The sequence below is a fragment of the Canis lupus genome, chromosome 4 (assembly GCF_003254725.2).
Source record: "Canis lupus dingo isolate Sandy chromosome 4, ASM325472v2, whole genome shotgun sequence".
NCBI lineage: Eukaryota > Metazoa > Chordata > Mammalia > Carnivora > Canidae > Canis > Canis lupus.
Genome location: NC_064246.1, coordinates 40,040,813 through 40,058,183, shown reverse-complemented (window position 1 = coordinate 40,058,183; position 17,371 = coordinate 40,040,813). Strand labels below are relative to the sequence as shown.

The window sequence follows — 17,371 nt, the reverse complement described above, 5'->3', positions numbered from 1 at the left end:
GTAACTCACCCTGCCTTTCACAGCCTAAGTTCCTCCACTGAAACATGCTCATTTTACAGAACCATGCAGGACAGTGGCTCTTAGTAGCACTCATCACAGTTCGTACTTACATGGTTTTATGTCAGATGCTTCATTAAAGTCTGTCTCTCCCACTGGAATGGGAGCTCCATGGACACAGGAGCTGTGCCTGCTTGTTTACCTCTCTTCACTCAGTTCCAGCACAGCATTCGGCACATGGCAAGTGCTCTATACATTCTGTTCAGAAAATGTTGAAGGAATAATGATAATTAACATGTTTTGAGCACTTACTTTGTCCCATGTTCTGTGCTATTCATAAAAATACCTAATTTAATCTCTGTAATAACATGAGGAAGGGGGACCAGGGTTATTCCATTTTAAACTGAGGCAGCTGAGGCTCTGAGAGATTAAGTGATTTATCTAAAGCCACATGGCCAGGAAGGGCTGGAGCCAGGACCTGAACCATCTCCACAGGCCATGCTCTTAATTAGAATGCTGCGCTGAAGGATGGGCTCTTTTGTAGATCTGTTAGGGGCAAGAAGGAGGAGTGCTGGGGTGCAGGACAGAAGCAGACGCTGGCAAGGGCAGAGGCCCAGGGTGAGCCATGGCCAATGCCTTTAGGCTTGGCCTAGCAGGATGGGTGGGACAGAGAGCCATGGGAAAGTGCATCACACCAGGAGGCTCCACCAAAAACATCCACTTATCTAAAATGCCTTTTCAAAAAAATCCCCACTTGTTTTATCTTTCATGTGTGCCTTTTTTTTTTTTCTGATTATAAAACCAATACATGTTCATTAGAGCAAAGTGAGAAAATCTAAAAACTGTAATGAAGCAAATTTCCAGCTGGTGATAACCACCCTCAGATTGTTATGTATATCCTTCCTGTATTTTTCCTATGCATTCTATACATACATTTCCCACACAGTTGGAATCAAATAATATATTTGGTTTTGCATCTTCTTTTGTCCACTTAATGTTATATCATCAGTGTTTTCCCACATTAACTAGTAATTGAAAAAGACATTTTAAAATATTGAGGTTTCTGATAAGACTTGTAATATAATCATTGTAGAAATGGATAATAGACCAGTAGGCCAAACAGGTCTGTGAGCCAGGGTCAAAACTTGGATGGCCAGTTTACAAAATCTGCCCTGTAGACCGCTACTGGTGGGGTAGGGAATACCATACCAGACTCTCACTAGGAGCTAGGGCATGCTTTTGGAAAAAGCATGTTCATTATTAGGACTTAGTTTTATATCTGGAAAACTAAAAAAGGAGAAATACTTTTTTCCATGATATAAATTATAGGATGACAAATCTTAGCCAGAAGTGTCCAGTTAGAGAAGTTTGAAAAACACTTTTTCTTGCTTTATTTATTATGGTTAATGAGAATCTTTTTATCAATAAAAGAAACTCCACTCCTTTCCCTGACTTGTTACCCAGAGTGGCAGTCAGTGTTTTAGAAACCTCATTCATTCATTTATTCATCCGATAAAGAATGAAGGTTCTCTATTGGTGTCTTTTAGAAGCCTCATTCATCCATTTATTCATCCAATAAAGAATGAAGGTTCTTTGCCCAGCACTCTGCTGAGCCGGGAGAAGGTGGTGGTGAACAGACAAGCAAGGACTCACATTCTAGTTGGGGAGACAATTGGCAAGTAATCTACCAAAGTATGAAGATCTGTATTACCTAAATGAAATGGGTTTTTTTGAAAATTTAACTATAATATGTAGTATCAAGAACGTTTTTCCAAACCACTAAAAATTATCCAAAAATATTTTCATGATGGTGTCTTAAAACTCTTAGTTTTCTGTCTTATAAAATGAGGCCACCTCTTACAGAAAGCTAACCTATCCAATGTTTGGGCTCTGTGCTGCCTTCTTTCAGAGTCAGCGTGTGTGGAAGAGCCTGGGTTCTTCTCATGGCTTTGCCCGTTTCTGTGTGACCTTGGTCGCATTCCTTAACTCCTCTGTGCCTCACGCCTCCCTTCTTTGCTAAATGGCTGGCAATAACAGCACACAGCTGAGTGAGAACTCGTCACACTTGAAGAGACCTTAAAATAATACCTGTCACATAAGGCCACAAATAAAGAGCAAAAGGACTCACTTCTTGGAGCTTATCCTCTAGTTGGGGAGGCCAACAATAAAGGGTCTTCAAATGTTCCATAGCATGAAGGACGGAAGAAGGAAGGAGAACCAAAAAAAAAAAAAAAAAAAAAAAAAAGAAGAGGGAAGAAGGGAGGGGGAAAAAAGGAAGGAGGAAGGGATGAAGGGGTGGGGGTGAGAAACAGCCTTATCTGCCCATCCCAAAGAGGGGTCGCCAGGACTGTGCTTCCTGATTCGGTGCACCGGTGGTTCTGGAGGCGGTACACACCCCAACTAGAAAGAGAAGCGAGGGGCTGTGCGTGGGGGCTGTGCGTGGGGGCGCCGAGGCCTGCGGGTGCCCGGGCTCCCCGCCCGCGGCCCGCCCCTCACCACCACCCTTCTGCCCCGGTCCAGAGAGCGCGTTCGCCGACACGCTGACACCGGCGCGCCTCAGCCAGGCCCGCTTCAGCGCCTGCCTGCCGCCCAGCAGCCACGACGCCGCCAACTTCGACAACAACGAGCTGGAGAACAACCAGGTGGTGGCCAAGCTGGGCCACCTGGCGCTGGGCCGCGCCCCGGGCCCGCCGCCCGCCGACGCCTCGGCCGCCGCCATCCCGTGCGGGCCCCGCGAGCGCCCGCGGCCCGCGTCGTCGCCGGCGCTGCTCGAGGCGGACCTGCGCTTCCACGCGACGCGCGGACCCGACGTGAGCCTGTCCGCCGACCGCAAGGTGGCCTGCGCGCCGCGGCCCGACGGCGGCCGCACGCTCGTCTTCTCCGAGCGCCCGCTGCGCCCCGGCGAGAGTCTCTTCGTGGAGGTGGGCCGCCCGGGGCTGGCGGCGCCCGGCGCGCTGGCCTTCGGCATCACGTCGTGCGACCCCGGCGGGCTCCGGCCGGCCGAGCTCCCCGCCGACCCCGACGCCCTGCTCGACCGCAAGGAGTACTGGGTGGTGGCGCGCGCCGGGCCCGTGCCGAGCGGCGGAGACGCGCTCAGCTTCACGCTGCGGCCCGGCGGCGACGTGCTCCTGGGCGTCAACGGGCGCCCGCGCGGCCGCCTGCTGTGCGTCGACACCACGCAGGCGCTCTGGGCCTTCTTCGCCGTGCGCGGCGGCGCGGCGGGCCAGCTGCGCCTCCTGGGTGAGTTCCCGGCCGCGCGCGCGTGCGCGTGCGCGGGGGCGCGGGGGCGCGGGGGCGCGGGGGCGCGGGGGCGCGGGGGCGCGGGGGCGCGGGGGCGCGGGGCGCGGCTGGGTAGGGCCTGCCCGCGCCTGCCAGGCTGGAGGGGTTTGAGCACCCGCCTGCCGCCGCCCAGAGTCTCTGATTCAGTAGGGGCGGCCCCGAAGTGCGGCTCTAACAAGTGTCCCAGGGATGTCCGTTTTGCTGTTCCCAAGTCCACACTTGGCCCGCACCGACCTAAGTTCCCCCTGTTTCTGTTGTTATGATTTATTATATCCCTATTAATTTTTAAATACGTGATGAATCTTAAGTGTAGGAGAAAAAGTAAATACAACTACACTTAAAAGAGGACACGAGAATAACAATGTCCACAGAAAATGGAACGGAGGCCTGAACCATCTTATTTGGACATGATTTTGCCTTCTTTCGTGCCACCAATAGACACGGAGCACCCGCCAGCTGTGGGCCAGGCCCTGGGCTCCAGGATGGGGCACAGCAGAGGACAGGACACAGGCCATGCACAGGAGGAGCTCATAGACACGCCTGAATGGAGAGCTGCGCCCTGTGATGTGTGCCACTGCAGAGAGGCTTCTCTCCCACTTGGTAGAATGGGGGTGGTGGTCAGGGAAGGTTCTCAGCACAGCCCCATTTTCATGATTCAAGAAGTAAGCCCCAATGGTAACAGAAACAATGACCGTTTCATGTTATATCATTCAATTTTATACTCCGGATGCCTCTATGAAACCAATATCATTATCCCATTGACAGATACGAAAATTGAAGCACAGAGAGATTAACTGCCTATCCCAGTCACCTAACTGGTCAGCCATGAAGATGCTGGGGGGATCACAGACCCTCTCTGAGCTCAGATTCCTTCTGTGTAGGGAGGGAGTAACTACCTGTATCCTGGCATTGTCAGGAGGATGAAATGACCAGGTGCATATAATGCTTTCAGCAGGCGCCTGCCACACACAACAAAGCAAGTTTAAATAGTAGTAACAGCAGTGACTGCTGTTTTCAGGCAGAGGAAGAACAAGGGAGTGGTGGTCATTGTTGGTTGGTTGTTTTTTTTTTTTAAAGGATGACCAGACATAATCATCATTTACCCTGAGATGAGTTGCCTAAGTTCCCACTGGGGCTTTGACAAGAACTAAGCCTAGAATCAGTCTTCCTTACCCTCCTCCTTCCCGCCCCCCTCCTTGGCACCTCCAGAGGGACCAGGATGAGTCCTTGAGTGGTCAGGAAAAGAAGGTAGAATGGAGGTGATTATTTTTGGAGACCAGTAGCTTGCCCTCTTGATTTCTACTTGACAGCAACCCCAGCACTGCATTATCTGTCCAACCTCCTCAAATAGAGTGAGGGAAGGAATGTCTCTCTCACCTAAGAAATAACCCATTATTATCTATACCAGCAGTGAACACAAGAAGAAAACTCATTCGTATTGAATACTACTAGTCAGGAATCTTGTAGTTGCAAGTGATAAAACCCCACTCGAAGTTACCTAAACTAAAAGGGAAATGTATGGATACACATACCTCAAAAGTGTGAGAGTATATTGGATGGATCCAGGTTTTGAAAGCATGTCATCAGGATCCAATCCCAAAGCTCACTTTCCCCTATGTTGGCTTCACTCTCAGGCGGGCTCTACAGGGCCAGACTTAACCTCCCAGTGGATGGGCCCCTTCTTTCCCAACAGTTGTAGTGTTCTCATGAAGGCCTCTTTGACCTGCGTTGGGTTTGTAGCCTTACCTGAACCTTCATTGAGACCAAGGGGTGGAAGTTCTTGGCCTGGCCTGGATCATGTGAGTGACAGTGAAGTAAGTGCCCCAAAACAAGATCTTTTACTGTTTCTGAAAAAAAGACAAGAATGGCAGAGAATAGATATCTACCACATGTGTACGATTCCATCAGTCCTTAGCAGAAACCTAGGAGGTAACTCTTATCCCCCCCCGCCCCGTCCCGTTAGACAGATGGGAAAGCTAAGGTGCAAAAGTGTGAAGAGCCAGGGACTAGCAGAACAGGGCCCACTTCCCATCACCCCTGATGGAGTCTCTTTGGTCTCAGGCACCCTGCAGTCCAGCCCTGCAACCGCGTCCCCATCAGGGTCCCTCAGCGGCTCACAGGATGATAGCGATTCTGATATGGCCTTCAGTGTCAACCAGTCGTCCTCAGCATCTGAGTCATCCCTGGGTAAGGAGGTATAAACCCTTGAGGGGGTAGGAGCTGGTGGCTGGCCTGGCTCCTTCAGCTTTGCCAGAGCCTTCCTGAGGCTAAGCAAGGGTGGCCACCTTTCTCCGCTGCATCTTCTCCTTCCTCGGCTATACAATCATCTGGAGGTAGGAGAAGTCTACATATGGTATCCTCAAGGGTGGTAATGGTACTTGATGCTTGGGGGAAGCAGGGTAGGGCAGGGGGCAAAGCCCAGTAGAAAAACATCAAACTGGTATCTATTGAAATTGTTTCCCACAAGTTCGGCCATGGAAGCTCTGCCTTCTTGGGGTTGCCCCAGCAGAACGCATCTGAAAACCACATTATTAAGGTCTGGCTTGTTTTCCCTTTCTGCAGTGACGGCACCCAGCTCCCCGCTGAGCCCCCCGGTGTCCCCCGCGTTCTCCCCACCGGAGCCGGCAGGCAGCAAGAATGGTGAATGCACGGTGTGCTTTGACGGTGAAGTGGACACAGTCATCTACACGTGTGGACATATGTGCCTGTGCCACAGCTGCGGCCTGCGGCTCAAGAGGCAAGCCCGGGCCTGCTGTCCCATCTGCCGGCGGCCCATCAAGGATGTCATTAAGATCTACAGGCCATAGCCTGGCCCACCAATGGGCCTGGGCCAGAGCCAGGTCACCTTTCTGAAGGCCCCCTGGGCCAGGCAACCACTATGGCCAGCAGGGAGTCCAAGGGCAGCAGCCATCCCATCTGCCACTCTTCAACAGTGGGCAAGGCGTCACAGTCATGGAGATGAGGCCCTGGGAGGTCTGAGCCCAGGCACGGGCTGCTTCTGGCTCAAAAGCGCTTTGCCCCCCAGAGGCCATCCGGACAGCAAGCTCAGGAACTGCCTAGCAGACCACCCTGTCCCTCGGTGACCTCTCAGCTGGGAAACAGCATTCTCTGTGCAATGCTTTTCTCTGGAGTTGGGTCAAGTGTGTGTGAGAGAGGGTGAGGGGAGGGAGTGGCCAGAGAAGAGAGAGGGAATGTGTGTGAGAGAATGAGTGAGAGAGAACACATAGGTATTTATCCAGGGATCCTGGCCCTAGGAGGTTATTTAACACTAACGAATGTGCAATCCCGAGCCCAGACGGTAGCGTGACTAGAAACCGTTCACTTTCTGGGGCTGTAACGTCAGATGGTTTTGAATGTATGAAGCCTGCACCTAAACAGAACTCCCTTGGATGGTATAGAACAGGGACACTCAGATTTTCTAAGGGAAGGAAAAAAATAGCTCATTGTTTACAGCTCCAAAGCAGCAATGCCTTGGGGGGAAGGTGGGTGGAGAACAGAAAAGAACAATTTGCTTTTTTAGTTTCTTCCCCGGTCCTGGAGAGGAGTTTTGATGGGTGCTGCGGCCCACTGAGAGCTCTGGGTGGTGTCATCCCCAGAAGCCTCTTCACCCCTTCACCCCAGACAGCCTAATAATAAGCATAGTGCACCTTGACTCCGTCCCACTAGATGCTTTTTGTCTGTACCATCCCTTGTTGTCCCCAAAGAGAAGACAAGCGGCAGGTTCTCTTTTCCTGGGGGAGGGAAAATCCTGGAGGCAGGTGACTCACCTGGAGTTGGAAGGGCCACTCCATCAGGCTGACAACTCTCCACATTTCCTGTTGTAACCCTGGGGCCTGGCATTCACCAGCAGCTGTGGGCATCACCAGGGCAGCCTACTGGTGAAGTAGGAGGAAAAGACTTTGCAACTGGTTCTGACACTCAGCTTCTCTTTCACTGCTGATTACTAAGATGTTAAATGATCATTAAGATGTTAACTAATAGCTGAGACATTAAAATGCTGACATGGGAACCCCCCCCCCTTCCCAGAGCCATTTGCAGGCACTTCCTGGGACCTGGCCCTGTCCCCCACTTCCTCACCCCTGCCGAAGCCCATCTCTGCAGACTCCCAGACCGCCCTTGGGCTGATAGGCTGGCCCAGGCCAGCTCCTGCCCCCAGTTCTGGGCCTAACCTCTGCCCTAGCTTGTGCTGTCCCTTTAAGGAAGCCCTTGGGCCTCTCTGATTCTCAGTTCCCAATCTGTCCAAGATGAGGCCCAGTATCTGCCCACTCCAGAACCCACGATAGGACCAGCATAACATTGAAAAAGCCTGAGACACCCTGCAAAGAGCAGATAACATTTTTATTACAATTCCTAATCTGTTCCTCTGCCGCACAGATGATGACAGGGAAAGAACATTCAGAGAGTTTATGCATTCATATAACAAATGTTTGCTGGGTTCCTGGAGGCCCAGAGCCCAGCCCAGTTGGGCCCTCATCAAATCAAATTCTTTAAGACCAATTGGTCTTTGTGATGCTCTAGGTCTTGGGCCACCTATTGCTTCTCTGTCTGGAAGTGGTCATAGTGTTCTGACCTGATCTCAACTTCAGAAACTCTACTCTTGCCCCTACAAGAACCCCTAACTGGTTATTTTCCCTAGTGAATCTGGGAAACATGCCTCCATTTAAATTTTGTGATGGAAGTTTTAGGGGAGCATCTGGAACCCCAGGTTAGGACCTGGAGAAGCTAGGTGGCACTCAGTGCTCAGCTGAATTTGGCCAGCAGGAGCCATTTCCCCTATGTGGGGTGGGGCACACAGACCGTGTGGGAGAGGACTCATGACCTTCCCCACCCACCAGGACTGGTTCTCCAGCAGTAGCCCTGGCTGGATTGAGCCGGTCACATGGTGGTCTCAGATGCCAGCAGGAGGCAGCTTGTCTCTCCTGCCCTTTGCCCTTCCTAATGGTCCCCACCTGGGTTCCAGCCACCACCAGGAAACCAGTGACAGGGCCTGGACCTGTGGTGGACCAGGCCATGCCCCTGGTGACCTGTTACCTGCAACAAAAGGAGCTGGTGGCCTGTCTAACTTGCTCCGCAGCTGCTATAAATAGCCTCCCTGTTTCTAAGAGAAATTAAGGGGGTGTTTATCTTCTAAAAACCAGAAATTTCCTGATGCTCTGATTTATTCAGTGCTATAGAGGAGCTGCTCACATGCCCTCACATGGCGGGAGAAAGAGGGAAGGGAACCCCTCTTTTTCATTTCACATCATTATGTGCCTCGGCACTGGGCTAGAGAGGCATCTTCACACATTAATCCTGTGAGGCAGGTCTTATTACCCCCACTGAGTCATATCTAAAATGCTACTGATAATAAAATGCACCATTTTATGTACTGCCAAGGGAAAAAAAAAACATGAATTTTAACTGTAAGATGCCACAGTTATACAATTCATTCTAATCAGAGACTTGAAATGTGAAAACAAACTCTGCTACTTAGAATTGGTAAAACACGGTATTATTCCCATTTGACGGGTAAGAGAGCTAAGATCCTGTGAGTAAAGTGACAGGATCACACGCAGTAGGTGGCAGGCCTGGGATCCAAACCCAGGCACGTCTGGCACTGAATCCCACTCTCTTCACTGCTTGGCCCCAAGCCCCAGGCAGCTTGAGGCTGCCTTGAGTTTTCTTTCTTGAAACTTCTATGGGCTGCCCCTGGAGAGAGCCTGGGCACCTGCACCTGCATAGAGGGTTCCAGCCCCAGGCTGTGGTCTCTCTGCCACCCATACCCTAGAAGGACAAGTGTCCTTTCTTCAGTCTCATCTTCCCACTGTCTCCCTTCTCCTGGCAGAGCTGAGCCATGTGAGATCCTGAGCCCAGCCTGGAGACTTCCTCCCATTGCACAGGGGTGCAAATATGGGGCAACATAGTGGAGGGGCTGAAGGCCTTGTCCCATTGCCTTCCTGAGCCTCAGCACCAACCCTCCTCCCACCCCCGCAGGCAGAGACTCCAGGGCTAAGAAGCAGGAGATCACAAGATACTCCCTTGCTGTGTGTGGTCCTGTGCCTGCTTCTTTCGAACCACCAGAAAAATTGGGCTGTTTGCAAGTCAAAACAAGCTCCTTTTCCTAGTCCATTCCCAGAACTAGGAGTCTGGGATTTAGCTACCCAGGGCAGCTGCTCCCCTAACTGCAGGCACACTTTGCTCAACACCCACTCATCAGTGTGGCCTGTGTTCTGGACACAGTGTTAGGAATCGGGACTAAAGACAAAGTCCACAGGGAGTGGACAGTCCAGAGATGGGCAGATTTGTAAACTTGTATTTGCTGTCTTGGCATTGGGTCCCTGTGCCAGCACATAGTAGGTACTCATTCAAAGTTTATGGAAGAAATCAGAAATCAAGTTATGAGTACTCAGGGGCTTGGTAAAACACCACGTACATATGCATACAAAATCATTCAACAAACATCTGCTGCATGCCAACTAGGAGTGGGGTGCTGGAAATGAGGAGCTAGAGGACAGTGCTAGCTCTACCTTCAGAAGGAGACACATTAAGAGGATAATGAGACCCTGGGGCTTTCTTGGCCATTTGTTGCCTTTGAGGATCTATCCTGGTGAGTGCCCATGACCACTTTCCTGATCCAGAGCCTCCTGCATTCTCGAGAAGCCTCCTTTGCATTAGAAATGCCAGGCACCTTGCAGTTAGTGGGCTGCTGCCAAAATAGCCTTGGGCAGAACCCTCAAAGGCTCCACCACTTGATGATCACCCTCAAGTCCCGCCAGGGAGACATGTAGGGAGGTGGCTACCTGCTACTTTCAGGCTTCTGACTAGTTACTAGAATCAATCCCTAAGTTCCCAGAGAACCCCATCACATCCAGGTGAGAAGAATGGGCTTGTGCAAAGTCTTGGTGAATGAGAGGCAGTAACCTCCCCTGCTCAATCCCATCTCTGCCCTAGTTCTGGCAGAGGGACGCCTGCTCAGGAACACATGGCCTCCTGGCATTTCTTGGTATTTAGTTGTTTTTCCCAAGCCCCTAATGAAATGACTTGTACAACAATCTGTCTGTGCCTTATGAAAGTGTCTGTGCACTTTTTATCCTTTTTAAATGCAACTTTAAAAAGTGGGCAGGGGACTAGCATACATAGTAGTATTCTAGAAATATGTGCTAATCACTGAAACCCTTCTGCATTATGTTTTTGATGTAGGAGTGATGAAGTGTATGTCTCTCATCCCATCCCCCCACAACCTGTGTACAGACCTTTTTAAAAATGTCTCTTATTCTTATTTTTCTGATTCAATACTGTGACTTCTCCAATACAATCTAATCTTTGGGGATATGTAATACAGGTTTTAAAACTTGGGGGGAGTGGTGGGTTGGGAAGGGTTTGCACCCGTCCTGTGTGTTGTGCTTTTGTGTGTTGTGTGTTTTTGGTTATGTCTATTTTTATCTGTTTTATATTAACATGATTTTGCTGTTTAAAACAAAAATACAACTTTGGCTTGTTAAAAAAGAAACCTTCTTCAGAACTCAATTTTAAGACTCACAGTTGCACATACTGTTGGGGAGTGAAGGTGAGGGATACAAAGCATTGCCAACCTTGAGGAAACAATTAGCAAAATGTCCATGAAGTCCTAATAATGTTTGAACCTTTGGCCAAGCAATTTTGGTGAAAATATCACAAGGAAATAATTCTTATCAAGGATAAGCTCTGTATGTAAAGATGTTCATTACAGCATTATTTATGATGGTAAAAAATTGTATAAGCCACACTAACGTCCAACAATGAGGGTGGACTTGCAGAACTCTCAGTTGCAAGCGACAGAAACTGAACTCAAATTGGTTTAAGGGGATTAAAAAGCTCAGCTAACTGAAAAAGTCCTGTATCGTGAACCCAAGAGCCCTCACTTCAGGTGCAGTTGGATCCAGAATCTGAAATGCTCCAATAGGACTTGGTCTCTCCTGCTTGTTGCTCTGACCTCCTTTGCTCCGGCCCGTTCCCAGGCAGGTTCTCGACAGCTGGCCACAGCACAGCGCAGATGCAGCCTACAGCCTCCCTGTGTGGGCACACCTGGCCCACGGCCCCTCCCTGAGCCAATCACAGAGGCCAGGGAGATACGGGGCTCTGATTGGCCAGACCCCACATTTGCACCCAACTCTGCGCTGTAGCTGCTCTCCTAGAACTGAGAGTAGGGGCTCGCAGTCTCCAGGGCAAACGGGCACGGTGAAGACCTAGTACCAGGCAGGGAAGAACAGCAGGCATCTATCTCTCTAAAGAAGGTTGAGCGAACCATGATACAGATATACCTAGGTAATAGTATGGCCCATGAAGCCAGACAGCCTGATCCTCACCATGACATCGGGGGAGACACTTAATCTCTTTGTGCCTTGGTTTGCTCATCTTCAAAGCAAGAATAGTAAGGACTCCTGATTTTAGGATGGTTGTGAACATTCTTGAGATCATGCCGGTGACGTGCTAGGCACCGCATCTGGCACTCAGCAAAGAGTTTGTAACACGGGAATATGTTTATGTCAAAACATGGTGGGAAAAATCAAGATATAAAAGATAAAGATATAAAAGATATAAGATATAAAAGATATAAAAATATAAGATATTAAAAAAGATATAAAAATCAAGATATTAAAAAAATCAAGATATAAAAGATATATCACATACACTTTGATCTCATGGATGTAAAAACAAGCAGGCAAACAAACAACAGTCCCCCAAATCAGACTGTTGGAATGACCAACAGGAAAGAAGCAAACTCTCCATGGGGGCTGTGTCAGGATACAGATATTATTGGACTTTTCCCCTTGTGTTTTCTAAAGTTTCTATAATGACAAATTACCACTTTTAATTTAAACTTGTTACTTGGAAAAAGTATTCCCCTTGTCTGCAAAAAACGATGAAAACAGCTAGTACTTGCTGGAATTTGTCAGGAGTTCCGAGGCTGATTGTCTGATTTTGAGATCCAAATTTAGTCACAGTGTATGGTGATAAAGGCCTGCAAGCTTCCAGTGGAGACCAGACCAGGCTGACCAGTTTCCTTGGGCTTCCTCCAGGCCAGCTTTAGGGCCCAGATTTCTGGGGGTGGAGCCTTGCAGCAGCATCAGGAGTAACAAGGGAAGGGAGAAGGTGGAGCTGCTCAGGCCTGCTTTTCCCTGCATGCTAAGTCAGGGACACCTGATTTAGTGACACCAAGTTTTGGGAGCAATGGGGTAAGAGTAATGAAGTTGCATTTATGAAGCTGAAGAAGTCATGATTTTCCTACTTTTCTCAATGAATCTTCACAACAGTGCTGGTCTCCTCATTTTACAGATGAGGGAACCAGAGTCCCTTCAAGGCAGAAGTAGGATTGAGCCCTAGATATGCCTGTTCCAGAGCTAAGGCAAAATGTGCCTCGGAAATATATCATTCATTTCTACTAGGTCAGGGGATATTTTCATAGATTTTATTTGATAATCAAGACTTTTTTTTTAAATGAAGGAGAAAGACCATGCTAATCTAGACTCTTTGGGTTTTAAGAGATTGAAAGCCAACTTAAGAAACAACTCACACAACTAAAGTGGTCCACTCTTGCTTCAGGAAGGGCTGGATCCAGGGGTTCACATGATGTCATCAGGTGTCTGCTTCTGTCTCAGTTCTGCTTTCCTCTGGGTTGACATCACATCACTCTCAGGCAGGCTCTCCCTCTGTGGTAACCAAGATGTTCTCCAGTGACTCCTCATATCATACCAGCTTAGTGACCCTTTAAAAGCCTTTCAGGAGAAGTCCCAGGGTGTCTGTCTTTTGACCCCTTGGATCAAAAGCCCAATTCCTAAATCAGTTTCTGCACATACCCACACTTGACACAAAACCAAGTATGGCATGGCCCTTGCCCTCAAGGACCAACCAATCTAGAGGGGAAGGCAGACTCATAAACAGACATATTCAGAGCAGTGTGGTTCTGCAGCTGCTAGGACAGATTGAATTCAAGGCATAATGGCTATAGACCATTTAGTGATATAAAAACATCCTTCTTTTTCCTGACTGTTCAGGCTTTCACTAATGCCTGGGTCATGCTTCCTGGTATATATCATATTTCCCTTCTGAGGCTTCAATGTACAAAGCCTGTGCCCTGACCCTCACCATCCTGCTGCCCAAAGCACAGGTAGCCTCAGAGGAGTTCTATATGGAGACTTCTCTGTCCTTTATTCCCTAGGTTCCTGCAGGACAAACAAGAATAATAAAAATCATCTAATGAACACCTACTATGTGCTAAGGTTGTCCATGACATCTCTGACTCCTCACTCTAGCTCTCTGAAGTAGGTCCCATCATTACTTCCATTTTACATGAAGGAGGGGCACCTGGGTGCCTCAGTTGTTAAGCATCTGCCTTCAGTTTAGGTCATGATCCCGGGGTCCTAGGATTGAGCCCTGAGTCAGGCTCCCTGCTCAGAGGGAAGTCTACTTTTCTCTCTGTCTGCCACTTCCCCTGCTTGTGCTCTCCCTCTCTCCGTCGAATAAGTAAATAAAATCTTAAAAAAAAAAAAAAGTAACACCCATTTTATAAGACGGAAAACCAAGACTCAGATGAAGTAACTTTATACTTAATGTACATAAGCCCTCAAAGACAAAAGGATTTCTTGTCTTTTTTTTTTTGTATGCAATTCCCAGGATCTAGACTCAGTAGTTTTCAAGGGCAAATGGTCCCAGAACATATGCACTTGTGATTTCACTGACCCCACAAACAGCCCATCAGATAGATATTATAATCCCATTTTACAGACAAGGGAAGAGAGGCTCAGAGAGAGCAACAACCTGCCTCAAATCATACAGCTGTGAACTGTGGAGCGGTAATCTGAACCAGGTCTCTTTCCACAGCATCGCAGTTTTTCTGTGGGTAAACTGTCTGAAGGGGGCTGGGGGGGAGGAACAAGAGGAGGGGGAGGAGAAAAGAGAAGAAAGGTGGGGAGATGAGGGGAGGGAAGGAGGCTGTGCCCCTAGAAGGACAAAGGGAGAAAGCCACCCAGTCAGGGACATACACAACAGCCACCAGTCCAGTTCCAGGGCCAGAGAACCTTCCCCTCTCCCTCCAGGCTCAATTCTCCTGGCTCTTGGAAGCTGGTTCTGGATCCCACACAGGGATGTGGAAAACATGAATATTCCAGGCATCCACAATGGGAACAGAGCCCCGACCTTGGCTGTTAAGTACACCCAAGGGAAGCTTCTAGAAGCCCAGGGGCAGCGGCATCGACAGAGTGCCTGGGGCAGCCCGGTCTGCTTTCCTCAGCCCTCTCCCCTCCTGGCCTGGCCAGGGGTGACCTTCTTGCCCGACAGCCCTCTCCTCCTCCACCCAGCTGCCCAGGTGCAGAGGGCCTGTTTAGGAGTCTGCAGGTCACACCCATACTTTGCCCCAACAAGCAGGGGCCCCCAGGGTTGCCATTCATCCTGAAGCTGGCAGGGCTCTAGCCTCTAGAGTTGTGCAACGGGAAGCCCCCTTCTCTGTGCCTCACCCCCCTGCCTCTATCAGGTGGGGCCTGTAGGACCATCCCCTAAAGCCCGGAGCAGAAGGAAGGGAGGCTGATTGTGGCAGAAAGAAAATGTCACATGGGGACCTTTGCCCAGGGGAGGCTGCATCCTGGCAGCTCAACTTGGAGCAGCTGTTTCCCCGGTGTTGGTGCCTAGTGGGGAGAAGTAGGGGGGTAGGAGGTGAGGGGGTGATGAGAGCTCACAGGAGACCTAGAGCCTGGGGGCAGGCCTTCCTTTGCTGTGGGATTTTGGACAAGCTCAGTTTGAGGATCTTTGAGGTCTCAGCCCCCTTGCAGATTGTGTCAAGATGAACCATCCGAGTCAGGAGGTGGCTGGCATGTAGGAGGTGCTCAGTCTTAATGGTTATTCTTTTTCCCAGTATCATAGGCTGTGCTCTATCACTTCGCTACTTGGTTCCACTACTCCCCCACCCTGACCCTCTGTCCTCCAGAGCCCCCTGGGCCTCCTTCCTTCAGGCCCTATACTGCAGCCGGAGTTGGCCCCTTCGTGACATCGTTAGCAGCATCTACAGGTGATCAGCACAGGATCTACCAAATAGTAGAACCTTGCTGTTTATGTCCCCCTCCTCCCGGGTTCAATTTCTGGCATCAGCACACCTCCTTCCTACAAAGAATGAAAGTAAGGGGCAAATCAGATGGTGGGGGCTGGCCAGGCCTCTGAGTCTGCCCTGGCCCCTCGCCCCTTGCTTGTTTTGGCTTCCCATCAAGAATGCTGGACCAGGCCTGGGAGGCTGACTGACCTCAGACTCCAGAGGGAAAGTCACACTTCTGCTCAACTCCCAGGAGCAGCCCTTACATTCCAGGAGGGGCGTGGGAAGGGCCAGGCCTTCCTCCTGCTAAACTGAGCAGGGAGCCGCCTGCAGCCTGGCCATGCTCACAGCCTCACACGGGCCATGCCCACCTCCAGGTCCCCCGGGGAGATCTGTCCCACTATGGAGGCATGGAGGGAGGGACGTGGAGGTAGAAGATATGCATTGCCACCACAGGACAAAAATGGAAGAAATTTCCCAGTAAGATGTCTCTGGCCTTCCCCAGTCACCTTGGTCTCCCTTGCCAGCTAGTGCTTTCTCCCTTCTGGTACCACCCCCCACCTTCAAAAAAACCCAGAACCCTCTGCATTGTTCTGAGCAATTCTAGTCTCCCTTCAGCCTCTGCCCCCTCTGAGAGGTAGTTCCAGGCAGTCCTAAGGGCTGTCTAGATTTGACTTCAGGGCCATCCCTCCCAGCCCAGTCTTCCTGTCTTTCCACCCTTGAGCGGGGGTGGGGAGGTGAGGAGGGGAAGGGATAGGCAGGGTGATGGGCCAGGAAGGGGATTCAGCTGGAGTTGTTTCAGTTGGCCTTTGTTAACAGAGGCCAGAGTACTGGGTGAAGTTTCCCTGAGCAAGTCACACAAGAGCTGGGCCTTGGAGGGTGGATAGCAGACAGTGAGCAGAGACCGGCCCAAGCACACTCTGCAGAAGGGAGCTGCTCCAGTGCAGAGGATGCCAGGCAGCATGCTGGAAGAGCAGACCAGGGCCCGGAAAGAGGTCCCCAGGAGACACTTTCCTTCTGCTACAACCAGCCTCTCTTCCTCCAAGAGGATCCTGGGACTCTGCTGGCTAGTTGACTCCTAGGTGGGTTTCCTCCCACAGGCCAGGCTTCCCAAGCTCCAGATAGGGCACAGAGCAATGGAGTAGCTTGGGCAGGGGGTCAGGAAGCAGGTTGGCCCTGGCAGGGTCCCATCCCCTTGGAACAACGAGCTTTCCCCTATTCTCACCTTCCAGGCAATGAACCTACAAGTCCAGAGGTCAAGAGAAGAGGGCTTTCTGGGCTCCTTCTCTGGAGGGTCTGGCAGTTTCTTCACAGAAGATGGAGCACTGTCGCCCTCTTGTGGTTCTGGGAGAGTGCACAAAGACGTGAGCAGAAACTGCTGGACAGGCAGTCAAGGTCTGTGTGCTGGATGAATCTACTGCCCCCACCCGACTCTTAGCAAATCCTCGAGATGTCACCAGATGACCTGGGAACCGCAGCGCCTGCGAATGGCCTTGCAGATCCAGGTAAGCTTGAGGAGGACAAGTTAGGGTGACACTGCGGGACCGAGGTTACCTCAGAGTCTGGGGTCAGGCTGAAGCTGTGGTGGGGAAGGACTGGGGCTGGAACCAGGACGGCTTCCTTCCCCTAGACCCTGCAATACCAGGAGGTTGCTACCTGGCCCCTAACTCTGGGCCCCACTCAGGCCACTGATCTGACTGGCTCGGTCTAACCACCCCCCCCCCCCCAACACAAACACACACACACACACACACACAACCCTGTGTCAGGCATATTAAAATTAAACAAGTAGGGAAAAATGCAATAAAAAGAAAATGAAGACATAACACTGAGTGAGATGAGCCAGTCACAAAAAGTCAAACACTGCATGATTTTACTTACATGCGGTCTCTAGAGTAGTCAAGTTCATAGAGATAGCAGAAGAGAGGCGACCAGGGACTGAGGGAAGGTGGTGGAAAGTTAATGGTTGATGGGCACAGTTTCTGTCTGGGAAGATGTTCTGGAGATAGAGGATAGTGACGGCTACACAATGAAGATGCACTTAATGCCACTGAAATG

General features: G+C 50.3%; 1 protein-coding gene and 1 long non-coding RNA gene across 7 annotated transcripts in view; one reads left to right on the top strand and one right to left on the bottom strand.

The window, feature by feature from the left end:
• NEURL1B (neuralized E3 ubiquitin protein ligase 1B) overlaps nt 1–10,765 on the top strand; it is a 39,910-nt gene extending 29,145 nt beyond the window's left edge. Inside the window, exons 3-5 of the mRNA XM_025434086.3 lie at nt 2,518–3,237; nt 5,338–5,463; nt 5,839–10,765. Of these exons, the coding sequence (XP_025289871.1) occupies nt 2,518–3,237; nt 5,338–5,463; nt 5,839–6,083 (1,091 nt within the window). The 3' untranslated portion in view covers nt 6,084–10,765. The remainder of the gene's footprint in view (nt 1–2,517; nt 3,238–5,337; nt 5,464–5,838) is intronic.
• The window catches only part of LOC112651158 (uncharacterized), a 95,664-nt gene that overhangs the window by 59,990 nt on the left and 18,303 nt on the right, over nt 1–17,371 (bottom strand). For 5 of the 6 annotated variants that reach the window (XR_007410222.1, XR_007410220.1, XR_007410224.1 and 2 more), the window contains exons 2-6: nt 16,539–16,657; nt 12,809–14,234; nt 7,044–7,151; nt 5,023–5,123; nt 111–2,397 (exon numbers count right to left, since the gene is read on the bottom strand). This is a non-coding gene — a long non-coding RNA (uncharacterized LOC112651158). The remainder of the gene's footprint in view (nt 1–110; nt 2,398–5,022; nt 5,124–7,043; nt 7,152–12,808; nt 14,235–16,538; nt 16,658–17,371) is intronic. The other variant, XR_004815016.2, reaches the window with a different exon arrangement.